The sequence below is a fragment of the Hesperophylax consimilis genome, chromosome 23 (genome assembly GCF_061612785.1).
Source record: "Hesperophylax consimilis isolate HC1 chromosome 23, BYU_Hcon_1.0, whole genome shotgun sequence".
NCBI classification, from domain to species: domain Eukaryota; kingdom Metazoa; phylum Arthropoda; class Insecta; order Trichoptera; family Limnephilidae; genus Hesperophylax; species Hesperophylax consimilis.
The window spans coordinates 6,995,602-7,013,767 of record NC_142858.1 but is presented as its reverse complement, the minus strand read 5'-3'; the positions used below and the strand labels follow the sequence as shown (position 1 = coordinate 7,013,767).

At 33.0% G+C, this 18,166-nt stretch overlaps 1 protein-coding gene across 1 annotated transcript in view; it reads left to right on the top strand.

Annotated features, from left to right (window-relative positions):
- LOC149412274 (uncharacterized) overlaps nt 1-18,166 on the top strand; it is a 311,506-nt gene that overhangs the window by 175,517 nt on the left and 117,823 nt on the right. The window contains exon 2 of the mRNA XM_089646124.1: nt 6,293-6,414. Coding sequence (XP_089502250.1) covers nt 6,293-6,414 — 122 coding nt within the window. The remainder of the gene's footprint in view (nt 1-6,292; nt 6,415-18,166) is intronic.

Genomic DNA, 18,166 nt, shown 5'->3' with positions numbered 1-18,166 from the left:
AAATAGTCGTTTCCTGCACTATTTTCGTGTATAATTTCGTAAATATTTTGTATGTATATGTATGGAAATAAATAAATAAATAAATAAGAGGAAGGTCAAACTCTTGGTGGAGCCCGGGCAACACCGAATACTTAAGCTAGTTTTTTTTATAGTAAAGTAATTTTAAAAAGATGCCTTCATATTTAAATGGGCTATTTTTCTTCGGGTTATAAATAAGCTATTATTTTAACAATACTACCCATCTCAGTAGAGAAATAATTCATGTGTTTGAGTTGGGGAGCAGCTCTAGTACAGTTAAATGTATAGTATACAATATAATATTATAATGTAACAATAATTTTTATTTGTGAGATTTGAAAGAAACACAAGGCAATCAGATATAAACATAACTGTATGTGACTGACTCTACGGTGACTTAGCAGGGGTGCCCGGGTTCATGGGGTGAGATAAGTCTAGGTCTTGGCAACGGATGCGTTTGCCCACCAAATTGCGTGGCTAGTCGAATCGGAATAGACTGGTTGAGGGAGGCCTCTTGACCTCTCCAGCCGGACTCTCAGGACCCGTCGCGTTCCACCGCAGCGGGAACCATGGGTTCATACGTCTGTCACCCCTCTACAATTAGAACCCCGGATTCCAACCCACACCTCATACATTTTTCCTTCCCAGAACTTCCTCCACGCAGCATCCCCAAAAATGACATAGGCCCTGACTGATTATTTTTTTCTCAAGGCCTCCTGTGTAGAGCTAATATAAAAAAAAACCTTTAATTTTATACTGATTGTAGATTAAGGATTTTCAGAGAATGTGTCTTTTTTGTACTAGCAAAGATATTATGACAAGTGCGAAATGATATTTTTTTAGTAAATAGTTTGAACTATTTACTAAAAATTTTTCCTGTGTTGAAAAAATAAAACATAAAATGAACTATTTGCTAAATAATATGTAGCTCAATTTGGGCGTAAATATATTAATAACAGTCCCGCTCTGCACTACAAAACTTTATAATTTTTTTTTATAAAATCGATCAATGTTAACTGTTCTAATGTTACGTGAACAAAGCTATTTGTCATTTTAATCGAAAAAATAATGCCTTAATAACATGATAATTCGATAGAAGAACTTTTTTTCGAAAAAAATTTGAGGGCGCAGGAAAAAATATTATTAAGTGAAAATGTACATCAAATTGTTTAAAGGTTCGGAAATATTTTTGTAGTGAATTGAAAAATGACACGCGTCACTTCCTTCTTTGTTTAGCCCATAAATTGTGCACAGGACAAATTAATAATAGTTGTACCAATCGGAAATTGATACGAAACTAATATAAATAACTTAGTTACATATTTATTACGATAATGCATACTTTTACATCATATTGCCCTTAAAATTACAAATAAAATTATTTTGACGTAACGCCCCAGAACCCGAAATGACTTCCAGTGTTATTTATACTTGCGATTCGGTGTGAGTTTACCGCGAACATCCTCGCTGGCCGGTTGTGTAGTGTCAGTATACCAATAAGTGCAGCGAAGTGATATTACGTAAACAATATTTATTCAAGTGAAGATGTGCAATGGAAATAAGCGGTAGGTAGGTGCGTTTCTAGGATAGATTTTTTATTTGAATCTGAATCTAGTCATTGTTTGTTTTTAATAAAATTTATGTGAGTACCTAAGGACCAATATAATTCGAAACCTGATTTTTATTCTGCATTATAAAAAGTGAGTTGGTTTGATTAGGTCATAGATTTTGAATGTAAGTATGTTTAATAGCAAGTACCTCTAATCTAATACTTATCGACGTTTGTCAATTTCCTTTATTTTAATTGATACTTGTGATTCAAGTCGAATTTGTGTGTGTTTTTTTGTGTTTTTTGTTCCATTATTCAGCTTCCTGAACAAATACAAAATTATTATTAAATACATTTATGTTTTGATTCATCCTGTACACCACTACATACGCAAGGATGTCTTAGAACGATTCACCTGTAGGTATCTAACAAATATATAAGAGGAAAAAAAAATAAGAATGATTGTTTTTTGTTCTTTGTCCCCTATAGACTCAAAACTACTGGGCCGATTTTGCTGAAAAGTTAAGGGGGGACTGGTGTGTGATTAAGCTGGCGGTATATGTTCTATTTGAAAGATGAATTAAATTCCTTATTATGTAGTTTTTTAATAGTAACAATATGGCATACAGTAACGAATGATATAAAAAGTGGGGGACACCCGAAGAAGACTTAATGCTTTATCTCTGCACTGGGATCAGATACGTAGTCGATTTAAAGTTGATATAGTGTAGTTTTTTTAACTTTAACAATAACTGTACAGTAGTGAACGGTAGAAAGAGTCGGGTATGCCCGAAGAAGTCATTAATAAAATAATAAGATGTGGTATAATGAGACGTAAGTAATGAACGAAGAAAAAGGTGCAAGGAAAATGTATGACATGGAAGTAATGGTTGAAGAAATCGGGAACGCCCAAGGAAGATTAAATTAATTAAATATTTATGTATGGTAAAATGTGGCGTTTGTGATGAACAATGAAAGGGGTGAAAGGAGAATGGGTGACATGGAAATTAATAGCAGGAGAAGTCGAGGATGCTAGAGGAAGTCACGGCATGTTCAAGTGAAACAAGTACTTATTACAATATAATAATGTTATTTAGTTATTTGTTAGTTTTCAGGCACATTGAAATTTATAACCTCAAAACTTTGCTCCAATCCACGCATAACCCCGAGCGACGCTGGGAACATGTTTTTTTTTTTTTTTTTTTTTTTTTTTCTTAGGTTTGTCAACAGTGATTCATATCAAAGCTCTCGAAATACAATTACATTAATTAAACTTGGTTGATACTATCACTAATTACAGACAAACACAACATTGATGAACACAACACTGTAAGTAAAGAATAATGTAAAACATGTTGGCTGGTAATAGTATAAAAGATACGAACAACTTATCACAGCACTAATCCTTTACGAGAAAATAAAAAAATAAAAATTTCCATGAACGAATTGTCACTCAACAAAGTTTTACGTCGTTCTAATTTCGCGGGTTTAAGATTACAAAGGCAAAACTACGAATGCACAGAGACAAACTAAAAACAGTTTTTAAAAAAATATTTCTCTTTTAGATATCGTATGGTAATCTTAAAAAATTACAGTTTAGCATACTTATATAATTCTAAATAAATAGTTGCACAATATAGTTTCTAATAAAAAAATAAAATGTAAATTAGGATTGACTTTTACACCCAACCATATTTTGGAAATCATTTATCGTGTAGTTTTCATGTTTTGTCACTAAAATATATTTTTATGTAGCTAACTCAAAACTGCACTTTTGTAGTTTCGCTCTTTTGACCCCAAGGTTTATTATTTTGTCAAAACAAGACCGAAGAAATGCTGATATTATTTGCTTTAATTTTGTATCCATAGCGAAAAGATTCAGATCTACAGATTTTAAGATATACAATTAAATCTTCTGTCTTACTTCTATTTAATAATAATACAAGATATAATTTAGTAAATATATATATTTACTATTTACTAGTAGTAGTAGAAGTAGTAAAATATGGTGTTCCCCATATACATATATTTAAAGATTTATTAAGATTCTCTACAAATTATTGCGAATCAGGTTAAAATGGGATTGCAGGCCTTAATGAATGATTCAACGGCTTTTCTGATAAACTTTTTAATAAATTACGAATAAATTATGATTATGTCGGAACATGTGTTCATGAAAATCCAAATTTTTTTCACTTTATGATTAAGACAAATGCACGTGTTCGCGTAACACGGAACACGCGTTCCCACATAGTAATAAAATATTTTTAATTAACCTAAAGTTTATAAGGAAACCTGCTAATTCATTTGTAATTCCTGCAATCCCGTTTTGTTTTTAATAGGGCTATTTGAAGTGATTCTTAATAATTATAAATACTCATTTTTGCCGTGAATATTTCGCTTGCGTCATGCCGATCCAGATCAGATGCCGAACAAATGATAATTTGATTATTTTTAAATACTTTAATAGTTTTGTTTTATTTTCTTTGAAAGGACAACGGTTTCCGCACCGCATATCGAGATCAATCCACAGCAAATAAAATGCTAATTAACCTTTAAATCTATTAGCACATCCATACCTACACATGGATCTTCGAAAATACAATTGTTAATAAAGTTGCCTAAAAGCCGCACTAAAAATATTTTCAAAATAACTTTAAAATTAATTACATTCTACTATAAATGTGTTGAACATACTAATAAAGCAAACTTTAAAACAAAAACTTACTTTAAACTACGCTTGCTAAAGTTATAATTAAATGTTATAAATTCATTACTCGGGAAGTTAAACGACCCTTGTTGGTTTAAAGGTTACAAATAATGGACAGCAAAAGGACACGACTTTTTCACCGGGTTGGCTGGCTACCTACCGATGAAAGTATACTTTGGGAGGATTAAAGTTGAATATTCTTTATGTTTTTTTTAGTTTTACTTTTAGTTAGGAATCACTTCATTTAGTCGGCACTCAATTACCTGTGGAAGATTGGTGTGTCAATTGTTCTTAACTTATGCTGCATAGTAAAATAGTTTTACTACGCGATTTCGTTTGTGATTTAGATTATTGAGCACGGTAACTCATTATGCTTTTGAAACATAAAAATAAACCAAAGGGAGAAACTGAGGTAATTTAAAAAAAATATTTTTTGACGGGACGACACTCCAGCACAGATCGACGCTTCATTCGGCCAGTTTTGTGACCCTATTGTCGCTTTATTGCCATCACTAACAGCATTGACTGCTACTATTAGTGAATTAACGGAAGGTACAACTTAACATATAAAATAATTGTTCATTATTAAAAATATAAGCACTTGTTCACTAACGTTTTCACGTCTCTAAAAAGTATAAAATAAATTCGCTATCTGCGTCTGTGTGTTTGTTCGCTTAGTTCTTCTAAACTATGCAACAGATTTCAATAGAATTTTCTCTATCAGTTAGAAAATTTCTTTAGGAAGGCTTACATATATAATAAATGCATATTATTTTTATAGTAAATTGAGAAAAATCTATGTTTTTTACTCAAGTCGTAACAATATATTTCGGGCACTATATTGCTAACGCTGGCTAAACCTCATGAGATACATCTAAATAATGTAACACGGAATTGTATATCTTAAAAAGACCTACAGAAAAATCTGCAATGGTATATGTCTATCTTCTAAGGATAACCTCCAGTAACGCCGGGACACGTCAGCTAGTCCTTTAATAAAAACCAATTTCGATGATTCACTTCTGCTAAGCCTCCAGTGACGGCGATCATTGATTTTATATGTATTTGTTTAAATTATTTATTAAAGATGTTACTAAAAAAAGAATTACTAAAGATACTGTGCAAAGGAGAGCGATCCGTCTGATTGACAATCCGTTGTTAACAGACCGTTTGCCTTCTCTAATGCATAGACGCAATGTAGGCATGCTATGTATGTTCTACAGGTATTTCATTGGAGCCTGCTCCAAGGAGCTAGCAGCATTGATTCCTGATGCACCGGTGCACGCGCGCAAAACTCGACGGACACGAGCTGAACACCCGTTCACGGTTGACGTTGGCTTCATGAGAACGGGCCGTTTTTACGACTCGTTTTTGTGTAAGTCGGCTCGTATGTGGAACGAGCTACCGGCATCTGTTTTTCCTCCCTCCTATAATCCAAGCCTCTTCAAGGCCCGCATTAAAAAATCCCTTCCTACAGCCCCTACCTTATTCCGCCTCACAACGCCGCCCAACCGGGTGGTGACATAGTTCCCTTGTCTGTACACTGCACAGGCAGGGACGCTCTTGTGAGGTTTCACATTAAAAAAAAATATCATTAATCTATTTACAGTACTACGGATTTTCCATTTAAAGAGCAATTTAATATATCTAATTCTTAAGAAATTTCATTACATATCACCACTCCTCTTGTCACGGTGTGCTGTAATAGAACATTCATTCTGCCGTGTGTGTAGTGGTGACGACTTAAAGCTTCCCAAAGCACAGTTACCTTGAAAACTAAATGTCTTCAATCCAGTATTATCATAAATTCCAACTAACCTCTCAAAATACCAAGGAACCGCAATCAACTCCATGAACGTATTTTTGCTTCTTACGATTAAAAGTGCCAAACACCAGGCACTTCAAAGCACCACTTACTCGTTTGAAGCCGTTCCGTTTTATCCCTGAGAAAAAATCATAATACTCGTAACATGAAAAAGATTCAAATTATAATATATGTTATTTTTGTATTACAGCTGCTGGTATTGGGAGGAGAATGCTCCAGTGAGATATCTTCAGCCAAGATCCAGCCAGGATTTCTTTACACCTGCCGAGGACGTTCATTTCATATATTGAAGGAGTTAAACCATCCACCAAGGTACTTGATTTCTATTTTTTCAGTTAACTGTAGATTAAGCAAGAAAAACCTAACCTTACATAATCTAACCTATTTTTTTATATTGTTGCTGGGTTCTAACCTGATATGTCACTAAGGTAATTTATAGAATGAAAGTTTAAGTCTGTTGAACTTTGGATTTATATTCCATAAGAAAAGCCTGTTCTCACTGGTTTATTTTGTAGATTCATAGCAATATATCATAGAATAGATCAGTTGGGATCGCATCTTAAGTTATGATGCAAAGTTGTGCATTTCACAGATTATTAATTTATTGATAGTATTTATATTGTGGTTAGGACTAAATGAAGTGTAATGGGTCGGTACGTACTGTAGTATTTATTGTTAAATTTTATTTGTATTGATTCTGCAAACGTTTTTTTGATAGAATATCAACGAAAAAAACATGTTCATTTTATTTTACTAATTTACTAAAAAGTCGTACGTTAAAACTCGACAAAGCATTAACAATGTTTGATAAGTTGTCATTGAAAATACGTATTTATTTACTGTTTAGTAGTGGCTATATATTTAGGGTGACCGGATAAATCATCGAAATGATAATTCATCACATCTTTGAAAAGTTATATAAAGTCATGGAAAGTGATGAAACAAAAACTTTTTTAACTGGGTTAAGTAGGTTAGGTTAGGATTATTTTTTTTTTCATCGTTTCTAATGACTTTATATCACTTTTTAAAGGTGTTTTGAATTGTCACTGTGTTGAGTTATCATGGAAACATATTTAGATAGATGTAGATATAGAAGCAAAGCTAGCAGTCCACAATGAAGTGCTAGTACCTACCCTGATGTACGGAAGTGAGGCATGGAACTGGAAGAGAAAGAATGAAAGTAGACTGAGTGCTGTAGAAATGAGATCCCTGAGTCGTATGTGCTGTAAAACCATGTAGAGATCCGCAAACAGTGCAAGTAAGCGTAATGAGGACGCCCAAGGAGCACATGGCACGACCAAGTGAATCAGATACTTGAGTCGGGCCATGTCAAGAGTCAGAATAATGTAATAGTATGTGTGAGACGATGTATGAATGTGGATGAGGCAAGTAGTGTGTGCCAAGACCGAGTTTTTTGGCGGTCCGTCCTCTCTGCCTACCCCTGCGGAGAAACGAAGTGATGGTTAGGTAGTTAGTTAGATGTGTTATTGAAATGGAGTAACACAAATTACTTGAGGATTTGTTCCTGAAATACTGGGAAGACCCAAAACGCACCGAGGATGCCTAGTTATGAAATTCACAAAAACCCCAAATTGGCAAAAGGGTCAACAGCGACGGGGCTAAAATTAATAGTGCTTGGTATCTGATACTTGACGGTTATACCAAAACTTTACGCCGAAAACTAAATAAGTTTCACTCATTATTTTACGGAGATACCGGTCCTAAGAGGATTAACTCTTGCAACACTGTATCACTGCCCTGATGATGAATACTGTAACGAGCGATTGATTGTATAAACATATATATAATTCAAGCTATTAATATTGAAATATTTGAACTGCTCACTACGGTTTAAAGCCAATAAATCCATCCAGGTTTTGCGATTATCTCATATTTTTAAGTTCTATAAATTTTTGCACACTATGACAAGCGATCACGCAAACTTGCCATAATACGCCAAAAGTCGCTAGAGTGCAACAGGAGCAACACGGCATAAAAACCCAAAAAATCTCAAATCATATAATTTGTATAGATAAATTTTTAGATTGTTTTAAATGTGCTTGTAAATAATTTAATGACATTTTCAAGCTTATCGATAAAATTGTTGAAGTCAAAAACCTAAAATCAAATTTAATAATATAATTATTAAGTTCTGCAAGTATTTTTTGGTTTTTGTTATTGTTACAGCTGTTTCGGCTTTCAAGGCCATTTTCACTGTCCTTGAAAACGGTAACAGCTGTAACAATAACAAAAACCAAAAAAGACTTGCAGAAGTTAATAATTATATTTGATTTTAATTAAATTTAAAAAAAAAATGAAGTTCTACGAATTAAACACAAAAACAATAAATATATCAAAAACCTAACATCGTTTTAGGATCCTGCTGTTAATTTGTAATCTCTAATACATTCCAAAATATTAATCTTTTTGATCAAAGAAAAAAATATGAATAGTAATATTTACTCGGACGACCATGTTATTAAAAAAGTAAATATCTTCATTATTTCTCTTTGTTGATAAAATTAAAGTGCTTCAACGTGTATAATGAAAACATGCATTATTATATAAATTAATCAAGTGGAACGACAAATCGTTCTAGATTAAACAAAAATATTTCAACACATATAATTAAAACTTGTTGTGTAAAAGCCTATAAGCTACATCAAAGGCATTAAAATAACTAAGCACGTTGTTAAATTGTTAAATACCTTTCCTCATTATTAAGGCATGTTTCTGAAATTGTTAGAACATCATAAGGGTTTATTCTTATAAGCTTATTTGGGAATTTACGCGAGTACGATTAAATCACACATTTATCATACAAGTCTCACGGTTTGAATTTATTATAAATATGATAATAATAAAACCATTGTCGTAGCGTAAAATTACCACCCCGGGGACAAGCTTGTATAGCTTTTCTCACAAACTAATTAAATTACTGGATTTTCTGAATTATCATTGTTATGAGTTTTTTGTCGCTGTTAATTTTATATTCTGTCTGATTTTTATAATGTGATATCTTGATAATTTAAATTTTAAAATCAAATTGAATTCTTCAATAACTACCAGAATTAGCTTCATAAAATAAATATTTTTCTCACATAACATGAGCGATTTTTGTTTGTTTATGTTTTGTATAATTGCTTTAAAACTATCAATATATTTTTTTTTTTTTTAGGTAAAGTCACAAAGAGGACATTCATAATTTGTTTTATTTGTAAGCAATTTATATAATTATATACTTAAGTGCACAAACTGATGTAATGTAAACTGCCGATTTCCAAAAAAATTAGAAATTAATCCCTGATATTAATATACTTAAATAAATAGTCCACAGGGAGAAAGGTTCAATCCTCAGTCATCCCAAAAATAAATAAAAACTTTGAAATTGGCTGCTAGCCGGCCTAAGAGATGGCGCAACTATTCTATTCTCACCAAATTTTATAACAATTTATTCTGATAACATATATATTTGGTCAATAATCACGGTACACGGTACCAGTTTTTTATCTTCTGGAGTCTGAAAATACAATGGAAATCGTTAGTTATCAATTAATTCACATTTTTAAATAAAACTTTGCACCCCATGAAAAGGTTTTAAATTACTAAATGGCACAATACAAAGTGCGCAAAATATATGTATTACATTTGAATTAAGTGTGGCAAAGAGTTAGCGCCGCAGGCCAAATTTCATGCAACTCTGCATAAAGTTAATTTTAATGCATAAATACTTTTTGGATCAATTCGTTGTTCGGTTCCTCGATCCCTAGAGGGCACTGCGGTCGTAACGCCACTGCATAATACTATCAACTCACACTACATATGAGAGCGCCTCATAGAAAATTTAATAATACGCCCTCGGAACAAATGAAATTATTCGCCAAGATAATGGAGAACATCCCAACTTCCTTCCGACCATCAACTTGTCTTAGTAGTTTGGCAATTTGAATGATATGTATATTATGCAAATTTTTGTAATGCATATTAAAGTTTTAAGATTTGGGCGCGCTGTTGGGTGAACCATGCCAGTTATTTTTGTCATTCTATATCCCTTGCGATTGCCCAAGGAAAAATTACTGCCAAAGTTAGTTATCCGAATTTGCATAACAGGCTTTATAGATTTATATAGATATTACATTGATTTAAACACATTTTATAAAAATCTCCCATGCAAAGTCCCGCCAGAGTTGTTGTCTTAAAATATTGAAATTTATCTCGTGACCCAATGGTTGTGGCACCAAGTAGCGTATATATTGAAAAAATAATAAGCGAATGTCCGTTGCCTGTTAGTGCACTTACATCCTCGTACGCTAACCTCATCAAGCGGGGAGAGGGTCAGATAAGAGCCCCGAAATTCATTCTGCACGATAAAAGAATCAGTCATAACTTCGCAACGAAAAGCGTTACATAAGTTATAGGTGCTTCGTCGTGTAGATCTTGAGATGTTCTAAATAGTAAGCTGAGCAAAAGAAGATGAATTATGCACAGTGACGAACAAAAGACGTTTCCACGCAAAAAAAAGTAACGGTAGTGAAGAGATACTGCCTACTCCAATATTCACATTACCTTAATGTGGAAAAACAGTTCAGCGTACGATTTTTAAACAAATCCGTTTGCCAAAATTCCACAGACGGGCCGAAACGGTTAAGGGGATGATTGTTTTCACTTTCCAATTCTAAAAATAATTTGATGAAAGTCATATATTTCCTTAAAATAAATATTATATTTCGTTAATAAAAATATCTATTGTAGATACATAAACACTAATATAATAAACTTTACATATATTGCACGAAATAGGAAAAATAGTGCGTGTCTCGCTCTAATGAATACTCAAGAACAAAACTTCAACGAATTGCGTAATTTTTTTTTAAATATTTGTTTTTCACTGGGCTATTTTGTATATAATTGTAATAAAATGTGTAGTATTATTTTAGGAATTAACTGCTCACACTCCTTGTGAAAATGGAAAAATCGAAGATACTGGAACGACGATGTCACGTTCGACCTCTCTCTAGGACCACTATATGCAAACTTACTTACGTGTAGGTTACGAGTCTTCGCCACAATTTTTCTCTGACTAGTCCGTTATAATTAAAAATACTAAATATTTTTTTTTATTTTTTTTTTTTATAGTGAATAACCTCACAAGAGTCCCAACTGCTCCCGTCTGGAGCCAGTGAGACTATGGCATCCCCAATTGGGGGATGTTGTGAGGCTGAAGGTAAGTGGGGAAGGGAAAGAGGAAGGTGGGGAAGTACCTGGCTATTCAGATCTAGTCACTAAACACGGCTAAAGCCATTTGGAGCAACGTTTCAATTCTGAATGGTGGTCTTAGACCAGGGCGATACTGGTAGTATCTTCCACTCTGAGAAGAATTAAGAATTTATTATCATTAAGAATTTCTTTACATTTCAATTGTTCGAAGATATTTAAACCTAATATCTTCGATTCATCGATCTTTGGGACAGCCTTGAACCCAATTGGATCCTGTCGGGAGTCCCTGAGGCGAGATTTTTTTATCGATATGATAATTTAGCTCCCTATTCATTTATTCAATCGGTTTCTCTTCGTGTGGTTTCAAGCATACATCTTTTAATATGATCTTCGATACTTCATTTTTAGTTATTAAACTTAATATTTTTTAATGTGTGACAGATTATTTATTCAGTTTCAATATAAGGTTTCTTATTTCGACAGTCTTAAAATTTGGAAAGATACACAAAAGTTTTAAAGTTATTTAAAGAGTAATTAAACTTATTCACTGTTCTAGAATCTCATTAAATGTCACCATTCGTCTTGTCATGCTGTTCTGTGCTAAAATATCTGTTTTGCCGTGTTAGTTATTGCTATTCAAATCATTAGTTTATTTTTTTTAACATACATTAAAGTCATATTATGGGTATGGCATGTATTACTCGTATGATTATTTATTAACTCTGACCTACTTAATTAATAAGCGGATACCTTTAACAACTACCATTTAGCGAGGAAACGCAACATATGCATGATCTATTATCCTCCATCATACTTGTATTGTCAGTTGATAAGGTTGTGCTGTCATCAGCAACACAACAAATTAATGTTTCTTAGTGTATGCTCTATCAGATGATGCGTTATGTGTCACAGATGTATCACTTTGCAATATTACCTTTGGAGAAAATCAATCATTGAGTATCCAGATTTCTGATTACATTGTGACACAATAATATCTTTATATTCCCTAATTGCATTATTACACGCGTGTGTGTGTTTGTGTACAGACTAAGTAATATAAACGCTAGTGTCAGTGTCCACGCTGGCAAGTATAATTCTGTTAATGCAAAGCGCGTTTGGTATGTTTGTATGACAGCTTTCAACCGCAGCTTAAAATAAAAGTTTATTGTTTATGTTGTCAGTTAAAAGTTCTCTTTTAACTGACAACAAGGTGCGCACAATGCCATAATCTAATGGGTGGCTTTACCAAGTTCTGAAAACCATAAAAGGCAACTAACAACCAAGCAGTTGACATGTTTGAAGTCTGAACTATATAAATTGCAACATTGTTTAATAATGCTGTAACGGAATATTTCATTAAATGTCGCTAGCGGTATATGGACTACAAAACATTTCGTGTGTAGCAACGTTATATAACGTGAAAAATAAATTGCTTACATATAAAGATGTGTTTTTGATTTGTTGGTAAAGTTGAGAAGGTATTGGAGGTAAGGAAGCCGTTTAACATTACCAGCTCGGAAATAAATGCGAAACTCTGCAATAAATTAGCCTTTAAATATTCCCAATGTAAAACACCTTCCGTGCGTTTTTGGTAATTACTATTTGTTCCAATTATAATACCACTATGCTTTCTATAGAAACATGCTATTAAATTCAATTCCGTCTCAAAAAGATTCGTTCGGAGCTCGCTAAAAGCCGAATAACTACTTCCTGTGTCAAGGCTTTCCGAAGGAGCCAAAACAAAGTGAATTTAAGCAAACGGATCGATTGTTAAATAAAGTAGGTACAAAATTTACTTTTAGTTAAAGTCTTCGTATAACTTCGAGTTTTAAGTATTAAAACTGACATTCATAATTTTTAACCTTTTTGTTTATGGAATTAGTTTCATTATAGTCCAACTCCTCGGGTATTAAATTTAAGTTTGTAATAACTTTGATATTTGCGTACATTTCAATAATAACGGCGAGGCCCAGTAGTTATTAAGTAAGTAATTAAAACGTAGGTATTCAAAGTTGGCAGGTAAAGGAAGTAATTTAAATGGCAGAGAGAATTTCGCGCATAACTCTTAGCTCCACATAAATTCCCATGCGTTCCTAAAAAACCGGAACCCCGCTATTTCTCAATCTTATCAATTATTCAGAGCAATGAACTTTTAGCAAATTGGTATTTTTTGTCAGCATTATGCTCCGATACTTCAAATTACACCAGTCTAACTTTTTTGTCATTAATTTCCAAATGGTCAATTAACGGACTTGTGAAACTTTCTATTTTCCAATTGGCTTATCAATCTGCCAACTCAATTGTACCTCATTCCACTGTTCCGGCGGCGGATAAATAAAACTAAACTCCTTTTATCGTTTGTATCTATTCCGCTTCGCACACCCACGCGATGGAATATAATAGATTCGAAATTTAATAATGAAATTCGGGGATAAGTTCGTCAAAAATACATCGTCGGTAAGAATTTTCCCATCAATCGCAGGGTGACCGGCGCTCGGACAAAGGGCCGAGCCTCAAACGGAAGGGGAGGCCGAGCCGGTCCTTCAACCTTCTCCAGGGAGAAGTGGCTCGTGGAACACTGCGGCACTCGGGCTGAAGCACCTTGTGGCAAGGGCTTTTTTTAATATCAAGGCGCTATGGGGAGCTTACCAGCGAACTAACTCTTTGAAGAACTACTTACAATACGAGTATGTACAACTTTCACGTTTATAATGTATTATCTTATGTCAAATAAAGGTGTACGTACCAACTACAAACCAACGAACGTAATAATTTGAACGTAAATATGTATTACACTTTGAACTAAATGTGTAGGCAAAACTTACGCCAACTAATGCTGAACTGTAAGATGTTATATGGAACTGTAGGTGTAGGGTCTAAGTATGTAATTGAATTGGTGCGCAGTACCTACTTACTTTACTAAATGGGGCCCCAAGCTGTCTAACTTTAGTTTAAGCATCATTTGATAAGAATATAACTAATATTACCAAACTCGCTAAGTATAAAACAAATTATTTGGTTAAGTTAAATCACTTATTTGCTTTAGTTCAATTCAATTATAATCTGCACCGAATTCTCTAAGGCATTCGACATATGACAAAATTTCATGCTCTACATATTAGAAATCCTTGTTTATCATTATTTCGTTATCATTTGAACGATAGAAAACAAAGGATCCGGCGTACCCCAAGGAGCCCATTCGGCCCTGCTTATTTTTAACTTATTTTTTAACGGTGTCACTAAAGTATTTCCTCACACACGCTGCAGGCTTTTTTCTGACGATAGTAAGATCTTTGAGATAGTTAAATCCTACCTTGAGTGTAAGTTTTTCAACTTGACATTAATTAAACTCTCAATGTTATAAAAACTCTTCACTTTTTGTTGGTTTGCTCTCATCTTGAAGTGTCATTTAGTATGGTTTCTATGATGTCCACCAGCATCATCATAATATAGAAATCGTAATAAAAAATTTCATGAAGGTTTTGACTTGAATAAGGGGAATACTCTTGTGATGAAATTGAACAAGTTTAAACCATTTTTCTTTGGAAAAACGTGGAAAAGGCTATGATTAAATTTGAATATTTAAAATTATCAATAGTGTTATTGACTGATCTGTTTTGTTTCAATAATTGATTTAGTTCAATATCCCATCTCGTAACTCAGAAATAATAAATAATTATAGACATCCTTTCTTCAGAATGTCAAGAATTTTCAACTCAAGTACGAGTATAAGCACAGAATTTTTGAATGTATGTCTAAATGATGTTTTTAGTCGTCGTGCAAACAAATACAATATTATCTAAAAATTGTTTAGGTATTGACTCTGCATTATCTTCTATAAATGTACACTTTTGACTTACTGTTTTGTTATTGCTATTCATTTACATGTGCTCTTCTTTTAGCAGTTTTTTGTTGTTTTATTTTCAATTCGATTGGTTTTTATACTGTCAATAGATATTATCCCTTTAAAAGAATACAAATTAAAATTTCAATTTAAAACTATTGTTAGATGCAACCATTGTTCCAACTAATGAAGGAATAAATTACGTCAGAAACTAGTTCCAGGCATCCAAGGTAAACAAATGAAAGCCTTAATTACTTTCCCTACTTAAGAGAAAGGTGTAAATATGAGATAAGGTTTCGATAATGCTATAGCCGTCTCTGGCGAAGCTATTATTTCAGGAAAGTCAAGTTGCAAGGACAGCACAATTATAATGATTACTTAATGTTGTATGGTTGCTCAACGTCAGCATTAAGCAGTAAATTACACAAGGTATTAACTTCGTGGTATATAAATTTAAGGAGTTTAATTTACTGCCTTCATAGAATATTTTTAAATCACACTTTCTAGTATATCGTCAAAATTTAAGGTTGTACAATCTTGGAAAAAATGTACACAATTGTTCTTCCAAATATTCAGCACTTAATTGGAGGTTTGTTGCAAGTTATTGGCGTTCAATTGAAGTAACGTAACCCGAAATAATCCTAACTTATGCTTAACCGTGCAAATAAAATTACGCTTGACCGTGAAACTGAAATAGTTTGCGCATGTCCTGTAGTAGATTAGCGGTTGTTTTGTATGTATTATCCTGCTAGTGGTCTTAAACAAATACTTACATAATATATAAGCATGTAGAAAAAATATTTATTAATTTAATTTTTCGAAAGCACTTCAAAAATATCTGCCCCTAACCTAGTGGCGGGTGTGCTGATGGGTGAAATTGCTGTATTGTTGCGTGTTTACCGAATATGCATATTTTGATAAAATTAATAATTCAGCTGTTTTATATTTCTTTGTTGTTCATTATTCAACTTTTATCATTATTTCAACATTTCTCTTTACTATTTTTCCTTCATAGTCCATCTGTAATAACACGCGAGTAAGTACCTACCATAAAATTGGAATACAATCAAACATCAAAAAAATATTACAAAGAAAAAAACCTACCCTAACTTTGCTACAGTAAATATATTATTATTCTTAACACTTGCTTCACATCGTACAAATAAAAGAGTGGAAACTTTTCTCGTCGTTTTATCATCGGATTCCGGTCCAATTAATAATATTTTGAAGTAAACAGGTCAGTGTAAAACAAGTCATTTTTCATCGATGTCTTGAATTCGTAAATATACAACAGTAGCAGTTTTGCGTGTACTTAATAATAAATTCTAGAAAAGCTACCTAGGAAGCTTCATTAATTTATGAAATGGTTGGAATTCTTTCACAGAAGGTACTACACAGTCAAGAAGTTGACTTTTTGTAAGTCCTTTGTTTGACCTTTCATCTTCGTGTGTATTTTAGCAGACACTATTCGGTGGGAAGCCACGGCATGGAATTTGAATGTAACTGAATTGTGAATGTAAATCTCCGTGCCGTGTCCGGGCGGGACGGATCCGCCGACAAAGCAGACTAAATTCAGTCAAATCGCATTCGAATCTTTCAACAATAACATTCAGCACCATCCACGAAACAGAAAAGTCAAACCTTCTGTTTAACGTACAGCGTGAGCATTTATGAATTGCTTTAGATTTGTATGCTCGGTGTCTTTATATTCCTCGCTAATGACTTTTTAGGATGAACACGGATTAAGTTAATTCAACCACAACCCCTGTTGCCTGAAAACAGTCATAACACGCTGGTTTCGTTACGTTTTTGATTCCCAAGGAAGCCAGTTTGCGGATTAATTAAATTTAATATTTCATACATGTTCGTACGTGTGGCGAAATTAATAGACTGTTGGACAATGACGCGGAAAAATTCTCTCTTAACAAATATAAATGGCAAACCTAACAAAAATATTAAAACCAGGGGAAACAGATTACAATGCTGACCGTATAATAACGACTCTATATAAAGATAGTTTGTAGGAACTTTGTGAAATCAGTGCAGCGCATGGCCGTGAAAAACACGGGTGTTAAAATTGTATGATTTGTTAAGCTTTTTTTAAAACATTTGCCTCAGAATCATTGGGCATCAAAAACAAACATAAATTTTCTTTATTAAATAATAAAATTTTTGTGATGACAAATAATTAGAGAGACCACCAGAATAATTACCATTTGAATGAACATCGTTAGAAAACGTCATTATTCAAATTTAGATTTGTCAAACGTTTAAACAAAAGAAATACACATCAAATAAATTAATAAAATAACTAAGCGCCTACTGTATCGCTTGTCTGGTATGCTTGATACTCATCAGTTAGATTTTTTTAAATTATAGGTTCATTGAAATTTAATGATTTAGCGCAGGTACACAATTTCAAATCACGCATGCACTCATGCACCGACAACCGAAAGTACATAGTATGTTTAATTAACTCTTAAACTAAATTTAATATTCACATTAGTTAACTAATTGAAGTTCCCAGCTCGGGTTTCAAGCCGATTTTTTCGAAATTTGGTGTATAAAATCCAAGTAGTTTTTAAAATCCAATCTTCCTTCTGTTTTGAAGGTCAGGTGTGCTAAATTTAAAATCTCGGAATAAAACCATAGAACCGTAACCGCATGGTGTCTTCATCCCATATAACCGGAGGGACATCGTGAATTTTTAATGTAAGAGGCTGCAATTTAGCTAGTTTTTATTTACCCTTTGGAGAGATAATTTTATACTTTATAATTTATTTATTTTTTACTTTTCGTAAGTTCAGAGAGCTGTATCTTGGATAACTATTTATATCTACTAGATTTTATTATTTACATGTTTTCTTATAGTGTCTCTTTACTGGATGATTTATTTAGTATTAAGAGTTAAATTGAATTTGAAAAAACGTACAATATCATTTAAAAAAAATGAACTATGCATATGTTAATCACTAAGCTAACCAATTTTGTTTTTTTTTAATG